This window comes from Onychomys torridus, chromosome 10, assembly GCF_903995425.1.
Source record: "Onychomys torridus chromosome 10, mOncTor1.1, whole genome shotgun sequence".
NCBI lineage: Eukaryota > Metazoa > Chordata > Mammalia > Rodentia > Cricetidae > Onychomys > Onychomys torridus.
Genome location: NC_050452.1, coordinates 31,552,698 through 31,577,410, shown reverse-complemented (window position 1 = coordinate 31,577,410; position 24,713 = coordinate 31,552,698). Strand labels below are relative to the sequence as shown.

Here is a 24,713-nt window from a genome sequence, read left to right as displayed (position 1 = left end):
TCTCCTTTGCTAACTCTGCTGCATGGCTGTGTAAGTCATTCTTCTTGCTATGACAAAACCCCTGATAAAAACAACAGCATAAGGGAGAAAGGGTATCCTCCAGGCTCCAGTCGGTCATGGCAGGGAAGACACATCTGGGGCTCGAGGAAGCTGGTCACAACACATCCGGTCAGGAAACAGAGAGGGATGAACACCGCTGTGCAGCTTGCTTTCTCCAGCTGCATTCAGGGTGGGTCTGTCCTCCTCAGTTACACTTCTCTGGAGATGATCTCATAGACATGCCCAGTACTGTGTCTTTTAAGTGATCCTGGATCCTGACAAGTTGACAACCAAGTAGCCTTTCCCTAGTTCAGTCAGCCATGAGAACACCCGTTAGCCTCTGGGGTCACCAAGCCTAGGGGTGTCCTCAGAGACCATGCCATTCTAGCCATAGGATCTTGGGCAAACTACTGGAACTCAGTTTCCCCATCTGTGAAATAAAAGTGATTTAATAATGGGATCTCTCACACACCTGTGTCAAAGCTGGCAGGATTGAGAAATTGTGAGCTGCTCAGGAGATCTGGCCCCTGAGATGCAGAGGGAGTATGGAGTGTAGTTGTATGGTTTGGTCACATTCAAGAGTCAGCTTTGATGGGGTTAAGGAACACCAGGGGAAGTCCTGATTTTGGGTGCATTTGTGAAGATCAGCAGGTGAGCCCAAACAGACCAAGAAAAAAATATATACCCAGAATGTGAATGTAGATAGGTGTCCCAGACCAACCCTACCTACGAGTGAACTTGGACAACACCCAGACTCACTCCATGTGAGTATGTACAGGTGCTACCCAGTCGGCTGGACTAGAACAGAACCAATCCAGGGACAAGACGAATGTGTTTGTCTGTCTGTCTCCTAGTACAGGGACACATTCCTCTTGTCTGGCACATGGACCACAGAATGCAAGACTGTAGGCCACACGCCAATGGGCACTAGGTCCTCAGACTCCATCTTCAGATGATTCACATCATCAGTATCTCAGGCCCAAGGACTTCCAACTTGGACTATGCCACATGGCTGGTGTGCAGGGACTTCTCAACTTCCATCGTCACGTGAGCCAGTGCACACGATGGACTCCCCCCTTTCCCTCCTCCTCCCATTCCCCCTTCCCCTTTCCCTCCCCCTCTCTCCTGGAGAAGGCTGACTAACCCACAGAGTGAGTCATGCTTGTTAGACACAGGAGAATGTGTGTGTGTGTGTGTGTGTGTTTGTGCTAGGAAGAACCTCACTGCCAAACAGAAAAGGGAAACAGACTCCTGGCAAACAGCAGAAGCAGAAAGACTGTGTTCAAGTACAATCTGGGAAGACAAATTGTCCCCAGCATCTGGGCCGGGTGGGCAACCCTGGGGACAGGAAAGAATGTGAGGACTGTTGTGGGATATCTGATCACATCATACAAAGATGTCTCTACTTTACCTCACCTGCCTAAGGCACCTTCTGATTGGCTTAAAAAAGAGCTGAGTGGCCCACAGCTAGGCAGGAGAGGATAGGCGGAACTTCCATGGAGAGAGAGGAACTTGGGGGAAAGAATCAGAGAAGCAGGGATTCAACAGGCAGACACAGAGGAAGTGGGACACGTGGTACTGAGCAGAGGTAACAAGCCACGTGACAAAATGTAGATTAATATAAATGGGTTAATTAAAGTTTTAAGAGCTAGTCAGGTACAAGCCTAAGCTAAGGCCAAGCTTTCATTATTAATAAAAAGTCTCTGTGCCATTATTCAGGAGCTGGCAGTCCAAAGACAGACCTGCTCCAGGTGACCAGCAGATGGGTGGACAGTGGTGATTCAGCCTGACAGGCAATGGCTGGCACATCCTGGTTGGGTGGAGAGGGTAATTGCTTACATTTCTTGTTTCTGTAACCAAACACCTGACAAGGAACTTAAGGAACAGGTTATTTTGGCTCACAGTTCAGGGTACAATCCATCATGGTAGGGAAGGTATGGCCTCAGGAGCATGAGATGGCTGGTCACATTCTGTCCACAGTCAGGGAGCAGAGAGAGATGAACACGGGTGTCCAGCAACTTCCTCCTTTGTATTCTGTTCTGTATCCCAGCCCATAGGATAGTGCCCATATTGAAAATGGATTTTTTTTTTTCACCTCAGTTAATCTAATCTAGAAACTTCCTCACAGACATGCCCAGAGGTTTGTTTCCATGGCAGTGTGAATAAAAAATTTCCTCACAGGTTCATGTTTTTCAGCATTTGGTCCCCAGTCAATGGCACTGTTTGGGGGATGTTATGGAACCTTTAGGAGGTATGGCCTTCTTGGAGGAAGCACACAGTGGGGGTGAGCTTTGAGAGTTCATAGCCTGTTTCTATTTGCTTTGTGGTTGTGGTTGAAGACATCACCTTTCAGCTTCCTGGCTCTGCAGCCATGCCTTCCTGCCATGATGGACACTCATCCCTCTGGAACAGTAAGCCCAAATGAATTCTTCTTTCTATATGCTACCTTGGCCACAGTGTTTTATTGCAGCAACAGAAACCAATTCTGTTTCCATGGCGATTCTAAGTCCCATCAGGTTGGCTCTCAGGATCAACCATCACAGAAGGTCATCAAGAGAACCAGTCTCAGGACCCACAGGGCCTAAGAACATGCATATCTGGGATGTCAAGGCCAGTGGCCAGCACCTCCCCTGGGCTCTGAAGTCAGGCCACACAGTGGCAACACAGCAGCACGGACCTAGGTGGGCATGAGGACAGGATGGATCTGAACATTGTCTTACCGTTATCTTTTCTTCCACTGTGATGGTAAAGTGGGCTTTTAGCTGGGTTCTGTTCTGGGAAAGATAAAAAAGAAATGTTTCAGTCACACAGAGTCTGATCCACAGGGAACATTTGGTGCTATGTCCAACCCACACACCTGAATTCAGTGGTAACTAGCCCCTGGCTGCTGGGTAAGGCAGGGTTTGTCCAACTCCTAAAGCCTTTTCAGGAAACAGTGGGGCTGGGCCTCCAGCTTCTCTACTGGAAACTGTGGAAACCTGACCCCCACGTCCTGATGGCATGCAGAAGAAAAGGAGACAGAGGGAAGAAGGAAGGAAGGAAGGAAGGAAGGAAGGAAGGAAGGAAGGAAGGAAGGAAGGAAGGAAAGATGGTTAAAGAGAGGAAAAGGAGGGAGGATAAAAAGAAAGAAAGGAAAGAGGGGAGAGATGGAGGAAGAAAGGATTTCTCCTCTGCCCTTAGGGTCAGTATTCCCAAGCACCCATCCAGAACAGCGGCAGGTCCCAAGTGAGGGTGACACGGTTACCTGTGAGGAACTCTGAAAGATGAGCAGGGCTGGAAGGTCCAGGCTCTCTCCAGTCCCAAGAGCTGTGGGGTCCAGCGAGGCCATGTAGCTGACAGAGTAGCACTCTCCCACTGCTCAGAGAGAACAAATATAGATCAAGAAGGGGACATGTCTCCACACACCAGGCCACACCCCTAAGTATCCCCCACCCCTGGCCTAGCCACACCCCTGGTCCCTGCAACCCTGTACCTGCCACAGCTGTTCACCAGCCCAGGCCCCTGCAAGAAGCATCTGGATTTCATTCACCCCAGGGGATTCTGGGAGTATGTCATTCACTCCAGGGGATTCTGGGAGTAGTCCAGTGGGGAGAATAAGCTAGAATTTGCTCTAAGTCCCCCCAGCCACAAGCAGACACACTCTGCTGCAGACAGGGCTGGTCTCTGTGGCCCCTTTATCCCTCCGCCGCAAACTCATCTGAGTTCTCACAGGAGCTCTGCCCACAGAAAGCAGGACTCTCAGCTCCTGCAGGGGTCCAGTCCAGCAGGTGTGTGAGACAGAGCTGATAGGCTAGGCTTAACTTAAGAGACAGCAAGACCACTGTGTAGGAAGCAGAGGAGATGAGCATGGAGCCTGGGAATCAGTTTGCCTAGAAACACCACCAAGTCCACTTTGCTTTCTTACAAAGACAAAAGTTAAGGTGGTGAGAAGGGGAAGGTATTCATAGCCACCTCTCCAGACCATAATTTTCATACCCAGAGCATCCCTGCATGGACCCCCAAGAGGGAGCTGAGGTTTAACATGTTCAATCTGTTCTCGTCTACAGCATACTGTGATTGTGGGGATTGGATCAGCCAGGTGGTAAATAAAATAAAAACCACTTAGCTCTCAGCCCTCCATCTTACATCTATTTTTTTAGTAAGGGTGGGGGGGGGGGGCAAACGATGATGATGATAATGAGGTCAGGGGTCGGAGAGGCAGGAAACTAGAGTCTGATTGGCCATTTGAATTTCAGAATCATTCATTGCATGAGGGGTTGCCTGTCTCCTAACTTGAGAGCCAGCATTATGTGCCAGTGTGGTAGGCTCAGGAACAGGTGACTTGAACTGTGTCCTCAGGAAAGTCAGCCTCCTGGACAGAGCGAAGGCCTGACATATACAGGAGAAAAGAGGACCACGAATCAAAAGATGACATGGTGTCCCCTAAGCCAGGGCACTTCCCACAGGAGCTGGGAATCAGGTAGGGCTTCCTGGGAAAAACAACAGTAAGATGACGCCTCAGGGAAGAGAGACGTGTATGTACTGAGCAGGACGAAGGGACCTCTCAGCATTGTCTGAGGAACAGGGATGGGACGGACATGATCCAAGAGGAGTGAGAACCATAGAAGATACTAGAAACTGAGGGATGGGCAGTGAGACCCATGGCTGGGAAGGATTTGAAAGGGAACCAAAGGGTGACACCAGGCCCCGACTAGGCCAAGGACCATGTCACATGACCTCACTCATCCCATTATAGCATGCTCTGAGGCTCCAAGATGCATGGGGTCTCTGAAGCCCAGGTTGCTCAGGGACTTTCTAGAAGCCATTCAGTCAAGCTGCCAGGCCAGACTGAATCTTAGTCTGTCTGCTCTATCACAGCCCGTGTGCCATTCTCTGAACACCACCCTAAGAATCAATCAAGAGGTTTGTTTCTGTATCATTGAAGGAAGAGCCGTGGGGGTGGCTTCACTCAGATATACAAAATTTAGAACCTCATTTAAACCAGGGCCACCAAACAAGTCACCAGTTGTGGGTTGTTCCACCAGTTTCTATCAATAACATTGTGTTAAGGAGATTCTGAGGGCTCATCCAGGCCCAAGGGTAAGGAGAGCCATGCTGAGCAGTGTGCACCCCACCACAGAAGTGGCTGTGGGCAGGTGAAGGGCTGCAGAGTACAGCAGGTCCCCCGGCTGATGTGACCTGCTTCCATTTCAGTATGGCTGCTGCCCATGGCCTTCAACAAGCTCCCACCCACTCCAGTCTCTTCATTTGACCGTGAGATGTTTACCAACAAGAAAGGTGTCTCCAACCTCCTGGTAGAAAAGATGGCTCTGAAGTTACAGTCACAACAGAATCCAGGAAAGGACTTAGTTGAACGGGGACAGCTCACTTGAGGAGGGGCTCATGGAAGCCAACAGTCCACAGTACCAGCTGCGCGTTGGCTCTGGACTGTCCCCAAAGGCCTATGTGTTAAAGGCCTGTTCCCAGGTCTGTGGCACTATTGGTAGGGGTGGGGGGTGGGGCGTGGGTTGGGGTGTGTGTGAACTGTTCAAATCTTCCAGGCAACAGAGTACACATATCCTCAGAAGGGACCACCTCTGTCACTCCCACACCACAGTAAGGTTAACTGCTCTACATCATCACACATGGCTGTCATGTTCTGTCACCCAAATCAACAGGGTCTGAAACTTCTAGAACTATGAGCCAAAATGAACCTTTCTTCTTTATAAGGTACTGAGCTCAGGTTCTGTTGGAAATAGAGTACCACACCAATGAGCAACATGCTTACACACGAGGGCTATGTCTACCTATTTCATGATCATGCCTCTGAGATTGACAACAACCCACCTTTACCTCTGTCTAGCACAACTCAAGAATATCTGTCCATCTTCCTGGCCAGCAATGATTCTGGTCAACAGGGTGAGGGGTCACTATAAACTACATGTGCATTATTGGTTCACTATAATTCACACCTCTACCGTTGTATCCAGCTGAAGCTGATTAAAATAAAACAGAGACTGTCTTCTAAAAACACCCAGAATTTCTTCCCCAACCCCACCTCTGTCTAAAGCAAGCAGGAGACCCACAGTTTTAGTGGTAGACTCTGGGAGTTTCAGGGGCTCCCAGCTTGCCACGGTAAGCCAGCTCTGCTGTGGCCCTCCCTCAGGACACGCCAGAATTCTAATACAAATCCCACAGTGCCCTGAAGTGTCTATGGTTACCTTGCAGAAACCTCTTTCTGAAAGTCTGCAGTCCGTCCTGAGTCTTATTGCCCGGCGACTCCTTTAACGTGAGGCTAGTGATCTCATCTAGCACAAGCAGGTCGGAAAGGTTGGCTGACATAGGCGTCTTGGTGTTGTTCACTGACAGCTGCACATGCATGGTCTGTGGTTCACTCTGCCCAGACACCTAAGGCAGGAGGAGAGTGAGTGAGGGCAGAGCCCTGTCTGCCTGCCTTCCCGTGATGACCCACAAGCCTGAGCTTCAGAGGCTCCAAGACTGTATCAGCTCCACCTGGTGTGAGAGTTAGGGGAGGGTTTGTCAAGCTGTGGCTTGGGGCACTTTCAGAGAAACCAGGGCCCTGAGACACAGTCAACTCATCCCCACAGAGAAATCTCTTGAGTACAGAACCTAGTCAGGATGGGGTCACTGTGACACCGGTATTCCAAAAAAGAGGGAGTAACAGCTCTGCCAGAGTCACTGGAGATGCAGCCCTGACCCCACAGTTATATCTCAGAGGGTCATTTGCATTCCAGTGGGTCCCCTCTTCCTGGCTGGTCTTCTCCACCCAGGCTCTGCCTCACCATTAGTGTGCCATGCTGTGTTTGAACCTGGAGCCTCCACTGAAGGTCTGGGCATTAAAGGCCTGGCCCCCAGTTCATAGCACTGTTAGACAGCAGTGTCACATGAGCCATGGAGGGTCTCATACTAGATGTGCAAGTGTAAGGACCAGAGTCCAAATCCTCAGAACCCATGTAAGATGCCGAGAAAAGAACAGATCCCTGAAGCAAGCTGGTTAGCTAGACCAGCTGCCCTGGTGAGCTCCAGTTCAAGTGAGAGGTGGTCTCTCAACAGAGGAGGTGGAGGGTGATTAACAATGGTCCCTAACATCAGCCTCTGGCTTCTACATGCATGTGCAAACACCTACACACACACACACACACACACACACACACACACACACACACACACCACAAAGGCACACAAATACTCGAAGAAGGAGGAGGAGGGGTGGGTATCACTAACAACTTTAGCTGCACAGCCTGATGGGAGGTTTTAGATCACTAACAGACAAGGCCTGGAGGGGGTATTTCAGGACCAGAGTATCAATCTCTTCTTCCTTTGTTCACTTTCTGGCCACCATGAGGTGACTGGGTCTCTCCTGACAGGGCTCCAGCTGTGACACACTAACAACCAAAGCAAGAGAACTAACTACCCAGTCGCAGACTGGAATAGTCAGAGTTGTGGGGAGGAAAAATCTTCTCTAAAGTTGACAGTGTCAAGTATTCTGCTACAGAAGCTCCATGCCTACAGGGGAGCCCTGAGGGTAACCCTGATGCCACAGCTGGGCCAGGATGTCCCTGCCCAGGTGCTGGAGAATAGGATCTCTGAAAACTCTGCTGGGTGAGACCCCTACACACCTGGGAGCTCACTCCTGCTCCTCCGTGGCATGTCCCCTCCCTGCCTCTGCCTCTGCCTCGTTTTTCTCTCTCTCTCCTCTCCACCTTCCACAGTAATGAACTGTAAATGTGAGTGCTGTCCTTCTGGGTCCCATGAGCCCTTCCAGCAATCACTGAAGTGAAGGGGGATGCCAGGAGCCCAACACAAGGATGATAATGGCCACCACCCCACGCTGCTGAGGTCAAACAGCTATAGAGCATTAGACAAATTAAGAACTTTTTTTTTTTTTTTTTTACTTTTTTCTTTAATTAAGAGGAATACACACACTTCTCAGTGCACATGTGCACAAGAGGGCAACTAGCAGAAGTCAGTTCTCTCCTTTCACCTTGGGGGTCCCAGATGTCAAACTCAGGTTGTCAGGCTGGACATCAAGTACCCTTACTGGCTGAGCCAGCCATCTTGCTGGCCCACACTCAAACTTTTAAAACCATCAAGTATCACTGTTCACGTGGGATAAACATCAGACACTTTCATCTCTTCACTGAGTGACCACTAGGTTTCTACTAACAATGGCTTATAATGAAATAGCCCCAGCAAACCTAGTGAGGCCACATGAGCTCAGATCTCTTATTCTCTCCATTGCCAGGGTCTCAGAGTAAAGACACAGACCCACTCTTTGCTAGTTCCTAAATGCATGATGACTTCATGAGATTTGGGGAAAATATTATTATCTCCCCTGGAAACTTACCAGTGAGCATTTCTGAAATATCACTCCATTCTCAGAGGGACTTTGGGCTTCTCTCGAAATATCTCTGTGCTACAATAAAACACAAAACTCATTAGAAAGTGAGAAAATTTTCATATTCCAAGTGTCTGATGTAAATGTAAGATGAAAACTCTCTAAAGGACGCCATGGGGATTTATTTCTGCTGATCCCAGTTTTCAGGAACTTGAATATTCCACTGAAAGAGTGTTAAAAGTCATGAATCCAAGCCTCCATGGAAGGAGGAGTCACAACGTGGTGAATCACAGCCGGTTATCAGACTGGAAGATAAAACACAGGATATGGAGTCCATAGAGCTGTGTTCTAGGTATAACCATCCCATCCATTCTCTGTGTATCCTTGGACAGGTCACTCAGCCTCTCTGAGCCTCAAATCCCTCTCTAAAAACTGACCATTTCAAAACTTCCTGGAAGCTTGCTCAGGAGAAACAAGGGAAGAAATCTGGTCCCAGCTGAGTCCAGTTGAACCCACGTACTCCACTGGGCCCTAGAAGGTTCCAGTTCTTCCCATCATGTGGGTGGTGGTGGTGGTGGTGATGGTGGTGGTGGTGGTGGTGGTGGTGGTGATGGTGGTGATGATGTCATATAGCAATACTGGATGGATCCCCTCAGTGTGCCAGGTCCCATGCCACACATACCAAGTGATGATCTGAGCAGACCTCACATTGACCTCTCTTCCACCCACTTTGGGATCCCAGACCAGGGTAACTAGGAACTCACCTCAGACTTTATAGGTCCTCTGTGCCTGGTAGTGATCCTGACACATGCCACAATCATATCCTCTGCTCATTGGTTGCTATGCACTGGAGCAGGAGGGCATGCACCAGAGCTGGGTGCCTCCAAGGCAGGGTCTAGTTCTGGTAGCTGCCAGAAGGTGGGTGTCTGAGTCCTTTCATGCTACTGTAAAAAAAGGCCTGGGTCTAGGTGACTTATCAAGAGGAGCCAGTGTAAGATGACTACAAGGAGTCTCTGAAAGCTTCAATGTGGCTTTGGACTGGGTCCCAGGTACAGACCGGGCTGTGGTGAGCTCCGAGATGAGGCAGAGGGGATGCTGGGATGGAGTCTTCTTGGGGATGACTTGAGGAGCCACAATCAAAAGTTGGGGGGCAACACAACTCAGATAAGTTCTTTGCCACCTTAGAATATGGATGGCCTTTCCTCCAGTTCCCGTTATCTTGTCCCTTTCTGTCTGGACCTTCCCTACCCATGCATTCACTCTCCAGTGCCATGCAGTACTGAAGTTCCCAGCAGGAAGGAAAAAAAACAAAAAAAGCCAGCCTCTGCCAAGGACTCTACAAAGCTGACTGGTCCATCTGCAGGTCCCAGGTTGTGGAGAGTTGGAATAGTACAGGTGCAGACCCAAATGGTCTGGGGCAAGCATTAGCCCCCTTAATAGCCGTTCATTCTCCCTCCTCTGTCTGACCTAACATCCTATGACTACCAGGTAAAATCTTCTGGAATGAATTAACCAAACAGATCTCTAACTTTCACCAACCCCAAAGCTGAAAATGTCATCAGACGGCACGTGAATCCCCCTTTTGCTGTAACCTGCCAATCAGATGTTCCCAGTAATGCATTTGGAAACCTCCTTGATTTAGGACTTTCTTTTGTTCTGTTAACTATAGTCATAAAGCCATTTCTACACCAGAACATCGTCCTTGGGGCAACCTGAAACCAAGCCCATCCATGCTGCCCACATACTCAGAACAACAAAGCCTCACCCGAAAGCTCCTCTCCACTCTGCATTCCACATGGGCCTCTGCCCATCTAGCAGCTCCTCAAACACCTCCCCGGCACCCGTAGACGGTGCCTGCTACATCAGCCCCCATCCATGCTGCCTGCCTTGTGTGTATCCACAACTCCAACAGCCTACACCAAATATCTCACCTCTCTCTCCAGCTGAGAAAATGCAGGTCCCTCCAGAATGGGGACAGGCCTTAGTGTGTCTTATTCTCATGACTCATGACCCAAGCAACAGGAACGGATCCAAGCTCTCCTGGACATCCTTAATGAATGGCTCACTTGAACAATCGGCTCCCACATCAACGCCACACTTTCTTCTCATCCCCCTCTTTCACCAAAGGATCTTTGCACCAAAGGAATGAGCTGAATAGAGCTGTCCCAGCCACCTCCAGTTACAGGGGCCCTTAAGCACAGTTCACATGTAACATTTCAACAGCCGTGTGGACCTAGCAGTCCATGTACCCAGGTGGCTGAGCAACAGGAAGGACAGATGTCCACTTAGTCCCAAGCCCTTATGTTCAGGCCCACAAAGCACTTCCCTATGGGACTAAGCCCATATGTGAGCAAAAGCTCGGAGTATCAGGTCTATTGAGCATGCTCCTTGTGGTCACCATGACTTGAGTTTCCTCATCTAGAGAGAGGGCAAATCCCACCCTCTGTGTCATGCTTTGAAGAATGAAACTGGACAATGTACAGAGAGCAGTTAGCACAGTGCTGTGCGTTCAGTGACCCAGGGAGTGGGCTGCCCTGTCACTGTGGTTACCATGTCATCACAAACACCATTCCTGCAAGACTCTTCCGGGAAAACTATAAAAACCACCACCTTGCAACCAAGCAAAGGTGGACTGAGTGTCAGTACTAGAAGCTGAGGTACTGAGTCTTGGTGATTGCCAGACCAGGATCCAGCCAGGAAGTATCAAAGACATACAACAGATGCCTACAGTTAGCTGCTCTGAAAAAACCAGAATCATCAAATATGCCCTCCTCACAGGACTTAAGTGCAAAAAAAGACAATAATATGCATCACATTTTATAAACAGTGTTGTTTATATTACGTTACTTATATATGTATCATACTGGGCATATATAATACACTACTTGGATACCTATACTATATAAACAGGATATATATTATATTATTATTATATTATTTATATATGTATTATACTCGGCATATACAATACACTACTTGGCTACCTATACTATATAAACAGGATATATGTTATATTATTATTATATTATTTATATATGTATTATACTCGGCATATACAATACACTACTTGGATACCTATACTATATAAACAGGATATATATTATATTATTATTATATTATTTATATATGTATTATACTCGGCATATACAATACACTACTTGGATACCTATACTATATAAACAGGATATATATTATATTATTATTATATTATTTATATATGTATTATACTCGGCATATACAATACACTACTTGGATACCTATACTATATAAACAAGATATATATTATATTATTATTATATTATTTATATATGTATTATACTCGGCATATACAATACACTACTTGGCTACCTATACTATATAAACAGGATATATGTTATATTATTATTATATTATTTATATATGTATTATACTCGGCATATACAATACACTACTTGGCTACCTATACTATATAAACAGGATATATGTTATATTATTATTATATTATTTATATATGTATTATACTCGGCATATACAATACACTACTTGGATACCTATACTATATAAACAGGATATATATTATATTATTATTATATTATTTATATATGTATTATACTCGGCATATACAATACACTACTTGGATACCTATACTATATAAACAGGATATTAGGAAGTAGTAAGAGTGGTTTCATTTCTATTGCTGTGATAAACATTCTGACAAGGAAAATTGGGAATCGATTTACCTCAAGACCCAGCCATACCACTGTTGGACACATACCCAAAGAATGCCCAATCATACCACAAAGAAACAAGCTCAACTATGTTCATAGCAGCACTATTTGTGGTAGCCGGAACCTGGAGACAACCTAGATACCCGTCAACTGAAGAATGGATTAAGAAAATGTGGTACATATACACAATGGAGTACTACTCAGCAGAGAAAAAACAATGACATCATGAGGTTTGCAGGCAAATGGATGGAAATAGAAAATATCATCCTGAGTGAGGTAACCCAAACCCAGAAGGACAACCATGGTATGTACTCACTCATAAGTGGATTCTAGATATAAAGCAAAGAACAATCAGACTGCAACCTACAGAACCAGGGAGGCTACAGAGCAGGGGGGACCCTAGCATGACTGTGGCTTATAATACATTTTGGTTTTACTCAATTACTGGGCAAGCTTCAATCAAACATTTCACTATTAGGATAAGAATTTAAACTGTATCAAGCTGATAATAGAAAAATTTTTAAAAAAAATTTTTTTAAAGAGAGGGAAGGGTTTATCTGACTTACAATGAATCCTGGATTATAGTATATCACCTTGGGAAAGTCAAAGCAGGGCCCCAAGCAGCTAGAAACATCCTATTACAGTCAGGAGCATAGAAAAGTGAGCTTGATTGTGGCCTGCTGCTGCTGCTGCTGCTGATGATGATGATGATGGTGAGCCAGCTCTCTTCACTCATAAGAAGATCAGTGCCCAGCCCACAGGCCAGTGCTGCTGACATTCACATTCACAGATCTTCCCATGTTGACAACTATGAGGCAATCCCCCTCAGATGTCCTGAGGGCCATCCTGATGTAGATAATCCCTCAACTGAGACTCACTCCCTCCTCAGGTGACTCTAAATTGTGACAAGTTGATAGTTAAAACTAACAAGCATATGTGGGAAGAGGAGTAATGTGTGACAGAGGGGCAGAGTAATGAGATTCATTTTTTGAGGCAGGGGCTGATGTAGCCCAGGTTGAATTTGAATTCACTATAAACTGAGGATAATGAAAGCAGGCTGAGCAAGCCATGGTGAGCAAGCCAATAAGCAGCATCCCTCTGCAGCCTCTGCATCAGCTCCTGCCTCCAGGTTCCAGCCCTGCTTGAGTTCCTGCCCTGACTTCTTTCAGTAAGGGATTATGATGTGGAAGCATAAGCCAAATAAACCCTTTCTTCCTCAAGTTGCTTTTGGTAATGGTGTTTTATCACAGCAATAGTAGCCCTCACTAAGATGCAGTACAACAACAAACTGTGGTATTGTGTTCCCAAATATATTGTGCAGGCTAATAAACTTATCTGGGGTCAGAGAGCAGGACGGCCACAATATTAAACATGAGGATAGGCAGTGGTGGCACACACGTTTAATCCTAGCATTCCAGAGACAGAAATACCTCTGGATCTCTGAGTTCAAGGCCACATTAGAAACAGCCAGGCATGGTGACACATGCCTTTAATCCCAGAACCCGAGCTTTTAATCCCAGAGAGTGAAGGCAGAAAGTAGGAAGATATATAAGGCGTGAAGACCAGAAACTAGAAGTATTTGGCTGGTTTAGCATTTGGCTAGTTAAGCTTTTAGGCTTTGGAGCAGCACAGTTCAGCTGAGATTCACTGGGATGAGGACTCAGAAGCTTGCAGTCTGAAGAAACAACACCAGCTGAGGAACTGGCGAGGTGAGGAAACTGTGGCATGTTCTGTCTCTCTGATCTTCCAGCATTCACCCCAATAACTGGACTCAGGTTTGTTCTTATTAATAAGACTCTTTAAGATCCTGCTACAACAAACAGCAAAAATACAGTGTAACAACAACAAAGACACAGTGTAACAATAACAAAGTACAGTATGACAACAAAGATACAATGTGCTAACAAGATACAGTGCAACAACAAAGACTGTGTAACAAGAACAAAGATACAATACAACAAACCACAAAGATACAGTATAAAAACAACAAAGATATAGTGTAACTACAACAACAAAGATACAGTGTAACAAAAATAAAGACACAGAAAAGACTGTAATAGATAATGTTTTTCTCCCAATGCCAGGCTCGGGTCTCTTCCTTCCCCTCCTCTCTGCCTTCTCTCCCTTCTCCTCCCCTTCTCCACTCTGTCCTTCTCTCTAAGACACACCCAGTACATTCAGTTTAGCTTTCCAGCCAACCTGAACCATTGCTTCATATTTAAGTAAAACCACAAATATGAGGAGCAGCCTCCTTCTGAGATACACACTCAGTTTTCAAAGAGGATCATCCCCAAACCCTACAGAACCAGACAGGGATTGCAAGGGAACAGTGTTTCCCAAATTTGTTGGCTTCATGACTCTTAACACGCAGTTAGAAAGGAGTAAAGAACCTGGGTCTGGATGGATCCATTTGTCAGTATTCACTGTATTTCTCCTACACTATAGAAAGACTGTATTTAAAAGAGCAGAACAGTCAAGTATCCAATTTCAAAATAGGAATAAAAAGCCTATAGTCACATAACTTGGAGATTTTATGAATATTGTCAGATTTTGCAAATTAAAAGAAAGTTTCCAAGTTTTGCAAAATCACCTGTGTCTGAATTAACAGATGTATCTGAATTCTCATATCTATCTCTGTGTGAATTCTCCCCCAATGTCCCATGTCATGTGGAAAAGTTGAGTTTCAGTAACACCATAATAATAGCTCTGGCGCCATGGACCCCTGAAAAGGTCCAGGAACCCACAGTTCCTGGGGCCCACTCTTAGAACCAGTGGCAACCTAACCTTGGTGAGCATCCAAGGAAGACATGGAAGAGGACACCTGCCTAGTATCACATCCACCCAGGGTGGGGTGGGGGGGGGCAGCCAGGCAGCTCGGGTCAGGAAATAAAAGTCTGACCAAGGATGCCCAAGTGTTATTGGGCCAAAGACAATCAAGTCGAAGAGGACCATCCCACCTGGGGTCACCCCCACCAGGATCCTTCTCAAGGGGCCCTTTCTACTTATCCTCCCAAATGTCTGCACTCTGTGGCCTCTAGCAGCCTCAGAGTCCCTTCATTCCCCCTCAAAGGCTTAATAAGCAGGCAATTGGGAATTTATCTCTCCAAGCCCCTGCACAGACCATGACACTTAGGTGTATATATTGGGGGGGGGGTGCAAAGAGAGGCATCAGTGAAGGCTTCCCACAACCACAGAGGGAGCATCTGATAAGCACCCTCAGTAGGGTGTTCAGACAGTGACATTACAGCCCTGTACAGGGCTGAGGCAGGCCTGGGGGCTGTGACCAGACCCAGGCCTTGCAGAGATAAGAGGCCAAGGCAGGAATATCCAGGACCCAGCTCACAGAAGGACTGTCTGTAACTGCCCAGAGTGGTGAAGAAGTGTTGACTCCATAGTCAGGACTCAAGCCACCCAATCACTTGGGGCACCAAGGCCACCTAGACACAGGTGCTCATTCCAGGCTCCAACAAGGAGAGAGTGTCCCGTGACAGTGAAGTGCCCTGGCTCTGGATGGCCTTGGGGACTTCCCAAAGGGTATTGTTCTTCCTCAAAAATAGTCACTCTCCTCCAGACTCCACACCTGATCCTGACAGGATCAAGTGTCTACCAGAACATTCTGCTTCCCAGAGGGAAGATGTGCAAAGATTCCAAACCCTGGGACTTGGGCTCAGGATGTGGGGGCCATGGTGAGAGCACAGGCCAGGGTCACAGCAGCTTTCACAGGCTCTGATTTTGTCCTCTGCACATGGGCCACTTGCATCTCACCTCCCCAGGAGGAGTGAGGAAAAGGACTTAATGGAAATGTCAATCACTGGGCTTAAAGCACAATCCACAGACTATACAATGACAACCTAAGGCTGCAAGTGACAGAAAGGGCACAGAATGGCCCTTAAAGCACTGAGTCTCTGCAGCAGGAGTGGCATTGTGAGAATCCTTGGGTCTCCAGGTAGAGAGTGGGCCGGTCATGCTAGAGCTGGTGCCAATAGGCCATATCACTGGCCAGGGCTCCCATGGGAACAGAAGCTGGATTTGCTCCCAGCGCCTGGTTGGGGGATGCAGGGAAGTGATGAGCACAGATGCAAAAATCCCCCAGGGATCTGCAGGGAATGGATGAGAGATGCTCTAGCTTCATTTCTGCTGCTGTGATAGACACCCTGACAAAAAGCAGCTTACAGGAGAAGGGGGTTTATTTCTGCTTATGATTCCAAGTTCGAACCTAGCCTGGAAGCCAAGAGCTTGAAGCAGCTGGTCACATCACCACCACAGTTGGGAGCAGAGGGCAATACATGCATACAGGCCGAGTATTCAGCTTGCTTTCTCTAATCTTACAGAGGTCAAGGCCCCCTGCCCAGGGAATGGCACTGCCCACAGTGGGCTGAGTCTTCCCACATCAAGATAGCCCTCCACTCCCACCACAGGCTATATCCACAGACCAATCTAATCTAAGCAGTCCCTCATTGAAACAGCTCCCAGGTTATTCTAGGTTGTATCAGGTAGACTAGTAAAGTGGACCAGCAGAAGGTAGGATATAAATTAAGGGGGATGGATGGAGACGCAGGGGAAAGGTGGCCAAGAGCCAGAGGTGATAGGCTGTGTCAAGCGGGTAGCAGAGGGCAGGGAGGAGAGTGTGTAAGTTGGTCCTGAGCAGAAAGCAGAAGGGTTTTGGACCAGCGTGGGGAGACAGGCTTATGGGGGGGGGGGCAGTGGGGAGTCTGTGCTTTTCCAGTTCTGGAACCACAAACAGGGCCAGTAGCTTACTCCACCCAGGAGAGTTGAGGCAGATTAAAAATCCAGCCCATCTTCCCAGCTTTCTCACCACACTGTCACCCCTATATACATGAACTAACTATTGCAGGGCGACTTCCGACAACCTGGGTCCTAGTGGCCTGAGAAAGGGAGACTTACAAAGTGATTTGCCCTCAGATATGTAACTCCTAAGATGCAGACCTGGATTCGAACCCCTAAAATCCTATGCCTACCAAGTCTGAGGTTCCACCGGTCCTGGAGTTCCAGTTCCACAGTACATACAGAACGCGCTTAGAGGCACCACCGGACAGCGGTTCAGCCTCTCGCTCCACTTGATCTTGCGTCCCACAGAGCGGGACTCTTCCCTCGGGTGTAGACAGACCAAGGCGCCCGCCCCGCTTACCTGCGAGCTTAGCTGGGCTCCCGCGGGACCCCGTCTGGACGGCGACCCTGGGCCCAGTGCAGGGAAGGCGGGTGAGAAAGCACGGGGACCCGCGCCCAGCACCAGAGCCGCGGCCAGGACGCCCCCAGCCAGCACCCACGTGGCTCGTCCCCGGAAGCCCGTGGGACCCGTCGCCCCCATCTGGTGGCTGCAGACCCCACACAGGCCCCGCAGAGTCCCGGAGCTTCCGGACCCCGGGCCCGCCCCGCCACGGAGCATGCTCAGTGAGAGCCGCCTGGAAAGTTTTCTGGAACACTGGCGGAGCCGCGTAGGAGGGAGCCGCGCGGCGCCTTAGCGCCCCACCCCAAATCACCCGCCACTCTCCTTCCCTGAAGGTGGCAAGGGGTCCCCACTAATGCCCACTGGCTCTCTAGATCTCAGCTAAGTCTTTGCATTAAGAATTCCCGGAGACACTGTGAGTTCCCAGGCTCTGTCACCGCGGCTGGGTTAGAAACCTGAGAGGCATTAAGAAAACCAAGGTCACTTAAGAGACAGAGCTGGGAAGTAGGGAAGTAGGGGTGGGGCAAAGAAGAAAAGGTGGACTTCACCTTTAGTGGGGTCCAACTCAGCCCAGTCTCAGCGGAGCGCCCACTTTCTGTGGGGCTTGGGGGAATCTCCCTGGACCTACCCAGCCACCCCTTCAACAGTGAAGCCATCACTTGGCTGATGAGTAAATTGGACTGAAAGCCCCTGGGCATAGTGCTTTCCTGTATTCCAAGAGGGAGGAGCTGGGAGGGTAGCCTGTCTTCTGGGCTCTGATGACCCCCCACCTCACCCCCCCCCCCCCCCCCCCCGTCACAGGGACAGGGTCTTCTGTGAGTTATCCTGCTGGGCAGCTGCCAGGGAGCCGTGCACCAGCTTCTCCACACCTCCGATCACACACACACACACACACACACACACACACACACACACACACACACACTTCTTTCTTGACCTGACCTGGATGAGGCCATGAGTTGGCAGGTCTGAGAGTGCCCTAGTCATGCCTCTCACACCAAGCACTGCACCCTTGAGAACTGCTAGGCATCCTGGGGGCATTGTTAACACGTGACTTTAGAGGGCAAAAACAAGCAGCGTTCATTTTTTATGGATCTATTATTTTAAACCGGTCTGCCTCTGCCTCCTACATAGCTTGAGTGGCCCATGGACTACAGCTGTATGCCTCTGCCTGGTCTTGTATGTTTTTAAAGCTCAGGCCTGAGCATCCAAATAAACACAAAGTAGCAGCATGAGGCCATTACCAGGAAAATGTTCCCAGCGATGCCCTGAGGAAACAGGAAGGTCTTTCATATCAGGTGTGTGACCTGAAGCTATAGGTGTGTGCAGGCAGACACTACCAACTTCTTCTGAGCTGTCAGACCTTGAATAAGTCACCTCCCCCTATAAGTCTGTCTTCGAAGAAACTGAATGCTGGCTCCCATCCTGCCCACGTGGAACAGTGAATGACAACATGAAGAGATGTCTAGGTTCTACAGGGGCCCGAATGTGACAGTCGCTCCGCATATTCTCCTAAAGAAGAATCTTTCTCCGCGAGATACAGGATTAAAAGGAGTGTTCAAGCGATCAAAGTGTGGAGGCTGCAGTTGCTACGTGTCCCCCAGAGAAAACCGACCAACCCCAGGAGCAACGCGGGAGTCGGATGGGACGTAGGAGGTGCTGCTGGGCTTAATGGGGTTGCCAGGCCAGGGTTTGGAGTAGCCTGGGCGCTCATTGACCGAAGAGTTGTTGCTGCTCTGAGGACTAGAAGAAGGGATGCTCCCTTGCTCCTGCATTTGGGTCCTCCTGCTGGAAGGCGCGCCTAGGCTGCGCATGCTCAGTGCACGATAGGGAATCTCCCGGAATGGCTGAAAGTTTGGGGCCACGGGTCCAGGCTCCTCCCACTGCTTGGCGCAGCGGAGAAGGGCACCCAGGCGCAGAGCTGGCTGGCGGCGGGATGCAACCGGTCACCCGCCGGAGCCCCCATGGCCTGCACGAGCGATGCGCGGCTGCAACTGGGCCGGGAAGCGTTGCAGGCGGCGCCCACGCTGCTGGTCCCCGCTGTGCTGATGGGCGCAGCACTCGGCTTGGGCCTCGGCCTGTGGATAAGCTGCCGTGCCAGCCGCCTGCGCTCGCGGCTCCAGGTGGGTCCCAGCGGGAGGATCGAGCGCCCTCCTCCTCTGGGAGGGTCCTGGGCTGCATTCTCTGGATCCCAGTGCTGCATCTTCTGAGTGAGATTGTGGTCAGGGCTTCCTGAGGAAGGGCATGGAGTGAGTGGCCTAAAGGCAATGGCCTGGGATCCTCAGAAAGGCTATCACCTCCAAGCCCTTCCGGGCCTAAATGCCCTCGGGTGTCCTTAGAAGTTTGGACATGATCCCAGCAGATGCGCCCAGCTCAGAATAGGGGAAAGGAGGGTTAGTGTTTGCACCCTGATGCCCCCTCTCCCTCTTTCTTGCAGTGGAGCTGCCTGACCTCTTCTGGGAGTGGACTGAGGGTGTTTTGCCAGGGGTCACTGACCCAGGGTCCTGAATGCCACATGGGTGAGCAGGAAAGACACATTTCCAATCAGCATTTGGTTATAACCTAACTGTATGGGTGCTGTGGTGGAGCAGGAATAGGCCAGGGTTTCTTGAAAGCTGTCTGTTCCAGGCACTGAGCTAGGCCCTCTGCCCTAGGCTCTGAACTTTCTAAACAGCTTTGAATTGACTCCATGTGTTGGCCAATTTTGCAGATGAGGAAAGTGAGGGGGGAATGGGGGTGTGGGAGGGGATAAGCAGCCTGGCAATGCAACAAGAGTATGGTCTAATGTCCAGGAGCGGCCAAGGGACATTGAAACACTGACCACTGTTTCAATGGCATGGGATATTGGGGAGACTCCTGGCACGGAGGAGCAGGCATCTGATCACTTGTGATGAGACCCATTGGGCATTCTGGGTTCTGGCAGCTTTGACTTCTTCCAGACCTCCTCTCTCCATCTAGAAACACGTTTGGTTGAGGATCATTTTTCTCCATCCCTCTTCTTTCAAGAACTCACACATGTCTGGATTGATAACATGTCTCCGTTATCAAGTCTCTTTCCCTATAATCCTTTGTGCTAGTCAGCTACCATTGTGAGCAGTCCTGAACTGTTGGATGGATTGTGTGTGTGTGTGTGTGTGTGTGTGTGTGCTTGTGTGTGTTACACACATGTACATACATACACATGCATATATAACATATATATGAAGCTGGGAGGCTTCGCTCAGTTTTATTCTTGTGATTTGGTGTTTTATAGTTTGACTTTGGGGAGTTCTTTTCTGTTCCCCGAGTCCTCTGTTCTTATCCTAAACTGCCCATTTGTGAGTAGAATGCCTCTCCACTCTAAGGACACTGTAATCATCCGTTGTCTGTCTTGTGTTTCCTCAGCCACTGCCCCCAGTAGTTTCTTGTGTTTGTTTGGGGTTTTACCCTTCTTGTTAGAGTTTGTCCCCAGATCTTTTGTGACCCTTGGCCTCATGGCCACTTCTAAGTGTGGGAGTAGAAAGCTGCCTCTCCCTCTGCCTCTGCCCCTGCCTCTGCCTCTGCCTCTGCCTCTGCCTCTGCCTCTGCCTCTGCCTCTGCCTCTGCCTCTCCCTCTGCCTCTGCCTCTGCCTCTGCCCCTGCCTCTGCCTCTGCCTCTGCCTCTGCCTCTGCCTCTGCCTCTGCCTCTGCCTCTGCCTCTGCCCCTGCCCCTGCCCCTGCCTCTGCCCCTGCCTCTGCCTCTGCCCCTGCCTCTGCCTCTGCCTCTGCCTCTGCCTCTGCCTCTGCCTCTGCCTCTGCCCCTGCCTCTGCCTCTGCCTCTGCCTCTGCCTCTGCCCCTGCCCCTGCCTCTGCCTCTGCCTCTGCCTCTGCCCCTGCCCCTGCCCCTGCCTCTGCCTCTGCCCCTGCCTCTGCCTCTGCCTCTGCCCCTGCCCCTGCCTCTGCCTCTGTAGGGTGGGTAGCTTTTTCCCCCGGAGCTCTTTAGTGAGTCTCATCTGACTGGGTAGTCTCCCCCTCGCACAGTTAGCAACAATGGGGGGGGTGGAGCATCCTGAAATTTTGGGCTATATTGTCTGCCCTTTCTGCCCAGAGACCCACCCCTACTCCAGACACATGAACTTCCGGGCATCTTGACATTGCCAGGCCTGTATCTGCATTAGGTCCTTTGCAGAAGTTCTCACATCCACCCAGGACCTCAGAGGCTTGCTCCCTCCTTTAAGTTTCTTCTCAAACAAACTTTGTCTATGAGGCTTCCCTCCAGGGTCTGGAATAAGCCTGAGTACACCCAGATCACCAATGCATAAATACAGTTATTTGTGTGTGTGTGGGGGGGGGGGGGGGGTAATGTTTTTGAGCATACACACATGCCACAGCATGACTATAGAGGTCAGAGGACAGTTTGCCCAAATCAGTTCCCCCCTTCCACCACGTGGGTTCAGAAGATGGTCCTCAGGTCATCAACGTTGGTGGTAACTGCCTTTACCCATGGAATCATCCCACTGCCCCCTGTGTGGTTGTGTGTACATGTGTGTGAAGATGCATGTATATATGCAGGTACCTGTGCACATGTGTGTGCTATGTCAAGGCCAGAGGTCAACCTTGGTGTCACTCCTAAGGTACTATTCACCTTGTCTTTTGGAGGCAGAGTCTCTCACTGGCCTGGAACTTAGCAAGTAGGCTAGGCTGGCTGGCCACCTGGATCCTCCTTCCCTGCACTGAGGTTGTGAGTGTACACTCTCATACTTGGCTTTTTTTTTTACATGGTTCTGGGTTCAACTGTGTCCTCATGCCTGCTCTGAACAGGTGAGCACTAAACATTTCTCTAGAGAATATTGCCTGGAGTCCCTTGAGCCTCTCTCTGTTTCTGTCAGCCCACCTTCAAGACTGACCTGTATTTGTTTAAGGAAGCCTTGTTGGCTACATATTGTTAATTCTCTCTATGGACCTCACAGCGAAGAGCCCCAGAACTCCAGCAGTGGGCAGGTCCTCTCTCACAAGGGTCTTCTCTGTGGGGTACATCATGGCCCCACAGTACTTCAGAATGCTAGACAGGGCTTCAGGATCACAAGCCCCCAGGCACAGGAAACACGACAGCAGGAAGATGGACACGCAGCTGCGACAGGGAAGTTCACTTGACAAGGAGAGTGGGGAAAGTGACCTGGGTCTCGCTGTGCTCACATCCACCCAGACACGCACGTGGGTGCCTTTCCGCTGCTCACACGGCCATGAATAGCTATGAAACCCGTGAATGTCGGTGTTGACACGTGCCAAGTGGGGGTGGCAAGTTGCACGTCTACTGATTGTAGTCCGCAGTAGAAATCACTCCTCTTTTGAAGGTAACCAAGATCATTTTTTAAAAAGATGTATTTATTATGTATACAGTGAGTGTTCTGCCTACAGGCCAGAAGAGGGCACCAGATCTCATTACAGATGGTTGTGAGCCACCAGGTGGTTGCTGGGAACTGAACTCAGGACCTTTGGAGGAACAGCCAGTGCTCTTAACCACTGAGCCATCTCTCCAGCCCAAGATCATTATTTTAAAAAATCACCCAGTGGCTTTACTGAGAAGAGCAGGGAAAACACTACCTGCACACCTCCTGTGAAGGGGTGGCCCTTGGGGACTGAAGTTTCTGGTTTGGTTTCGTGTCTCTTGCTGTGATGAGGTTAACCCGAGAGCAAGCAACGTAGGGAGGAAAGGGTTTATGTTAGCTTACAACTCCAGGGCAGTCGTCCATCACCTTGCAGGCGTCAAGGCAAGAACCTGAAGCTCAGATCACAATCAAGAGCAGAGAGGGCCGGGCACGCCTTTAATCCCAGCACTCGGGAGGCAGAGGCAGGCAGATCTCTGTGAGTTCGAGGCCAGCCTGGGCTACCAAGTGTGTTCCAGGAAAGGCTCAAAGCTACACAGAGAAACCCTGTCTTGGAAGAAGAAGAAGAAGAAGAAGAAGAAGAAGAAGAAGAAGAAGAAGAAGAAGAAGAAGAAGAAGAAAAAGAAGAAGAAAAAGAAGAAGAAGAAGAAGAAGAAGAAGAGGAAAAAGAGGAGGAGGAGGAGGAGGAGGAGGAAGGGGAAGAAGAAAAAGCAAAGAGGAATTTGTGCACGCAGGTATAGCTGCTTCTGTCTGAGTGCTTTATCAGTTACAGGAATGAACACAGAACAGAAACTGAGAAACACTGCAGGCTTTGCTCCCAGTCTGGCCACTCCTGGGACAAGACTCCACTTGGGGACAACTGAGATAGGCACCTTAGGGGATTTCTCAGAAAGATGACCTGGGTGACCTAGGTGGTTTGTAAGGACTGTAGTCAATGCCTGGTGGGCAAAGGAGGCAGGAAGGGCACGTGGTGAACAGGGGTGACTGTCGGGTGGGGATGTGGTGGCTAACATTCAAAGGGACAGACAAGGCTGATGGGCTTTGGCTTCTGGTTTCTCTCCACCTCTTTGGGGTTTCAGAAAGATGACATTCAACGTCTTCTCAGGAGTTCAGAGCCCACTGCACAGAGCCTGCCAGACACTGGCTCCCGGGTCCGGAGGCGCCAGAGAGAGACAACTTCCCGGGATGAGGATGCTCCTGAGGTTAGTCTGGGTCTGTGTGCTTCTGTGGGCACACGCTGGGTATGGGACTGTCTTCCTGGAAGCCAAGGTGTCATGCTACAAGACACTGGCTGATCCCTTTCCAGTAAGATTTTAAATCCACAGTTGGATGAGTGTTGACAAAGGTATGCTCCCTCATCATTAAAGTCCCAACACCCCAGAAAGTTCTCTAGTGCTTGTCTCTGGTCACACTTATTCAAGAAGCCACCCCAGGTAGGGTTTGCACGACCATGGGATGGCTGGAGTTTAGTGTGCAGGGTGCCCTGCTCCCTTTGTGTCTCAGTTCCCACCACACCCTGCTACCAACGTTTATTGAGTTTTTTTTATCCTTTATTAAAAAATAAATCTCAGGGACAAATAGTAAGGACAAAAACCTGAGAGAATTGCAAGTGACTGACACGCTGCTGCAGTCCACTTCCGGGCTCAAAAAAACCACGCAACACCTTCGCACCGCCTCTTCCTCTTCCAAGGGCCTCTCTTTCCCTTCTCCTGAGTCCACCAGGGAACTCCATGATCCATTCTGGCCAGCTGATTATGAACCCTGCCTCTCGAACTAATAATGTTCTACTCTATTGGACGTCAGACCACGACACAGATAAAATTCGCAAAACAAACATTGGCCCATTTCTTTGCAGAGCCACACCCAGTCCCCTTTCCTAGGCATTGTGAGCGCAGCACCGCTAGCTACTCAGCACCTCCTGAGTGTCTGGCTGATGGACTGATTGTTATCAGTTGAGCCTGTTCTAGTCTCTAACTGAATTTTATTACTCTTAGTAAATAGGCAGCCAAGGGAAAGCTGGGTGCCTGGCAGCAATCCTAGAGATGGATTCTCCCTGTCTGGGGTCCTCTCTGTCCAGCTCCAGTTGGCTCATGCAG

General features: G+C 49.3%; 2 protein-coding genes across 6 annotated transcripts in view; one reads left to right on the top strand and one right to left on the bottom strand.

The window, feature by feature from the left end:
• The window catches only part of Evc2 (EvC ciliary complex subunit 2), an 89,595-nt gene extending 72,140 nt beyond the window's left edge, over positions 1-17,455 (bottom strand). The window contains exons 1-5 of the mRNA XM_036200958.1: positions 17,234-17,455; positions 8,387-8,455; positions 6,240-6,426; positions 3,284-3,393; positions 2,760-2,813 (exon numbers count right to left, since the gene is read on the bottom strand). Coding sequence (XP_036056851.1) covers positions 2,760-2,813; positions 3,284-3,393; positions 6,240-6,426; positions 8,387-8,455; positions 17,234-17,413 — 600 coding nt within the window. The 5' untranslated portion in view covers positions 17,414-17,455. The remainder of the gene's footprint in view (positions 1-2,759; positions 2,814-3,283; positions 3,394-6,239; positions 6,427-8,386; positions 8,456-17,233) is intronic.
• A 1,687-nt stretch (positions 17,456-19,142) lies between these two features.
• Evc (EvC ciliary complex subunit 1) overlaps positions 19,143-24,713 on the top strand; it is a 41,354-nt gene continuing 35,783 nt past the window's right edge. For 2 of the 5 annotated variants that reach the window (XM_036200926.1, XM_036200922.1), the window contains exons 1-2: positions 19,143-19,395; positions 23,697-23,819. In XM_036200926.1, the coding sequence (XP_036056819.1) occupies positions 19,237-19,395; positions 23,697-23,819 (282 nt within the window). In that variant the 5' untranslated portion in view covers positions 19,143-19,236. The remainder of the gene's footprint in view (positions 19,396-23,696; positions 23,820-24,713) is intronic. The other 3 variants (XM_036200924.1, XM_036200923.1, XM_036200925.1) reach the window with 2 other exon arrangements.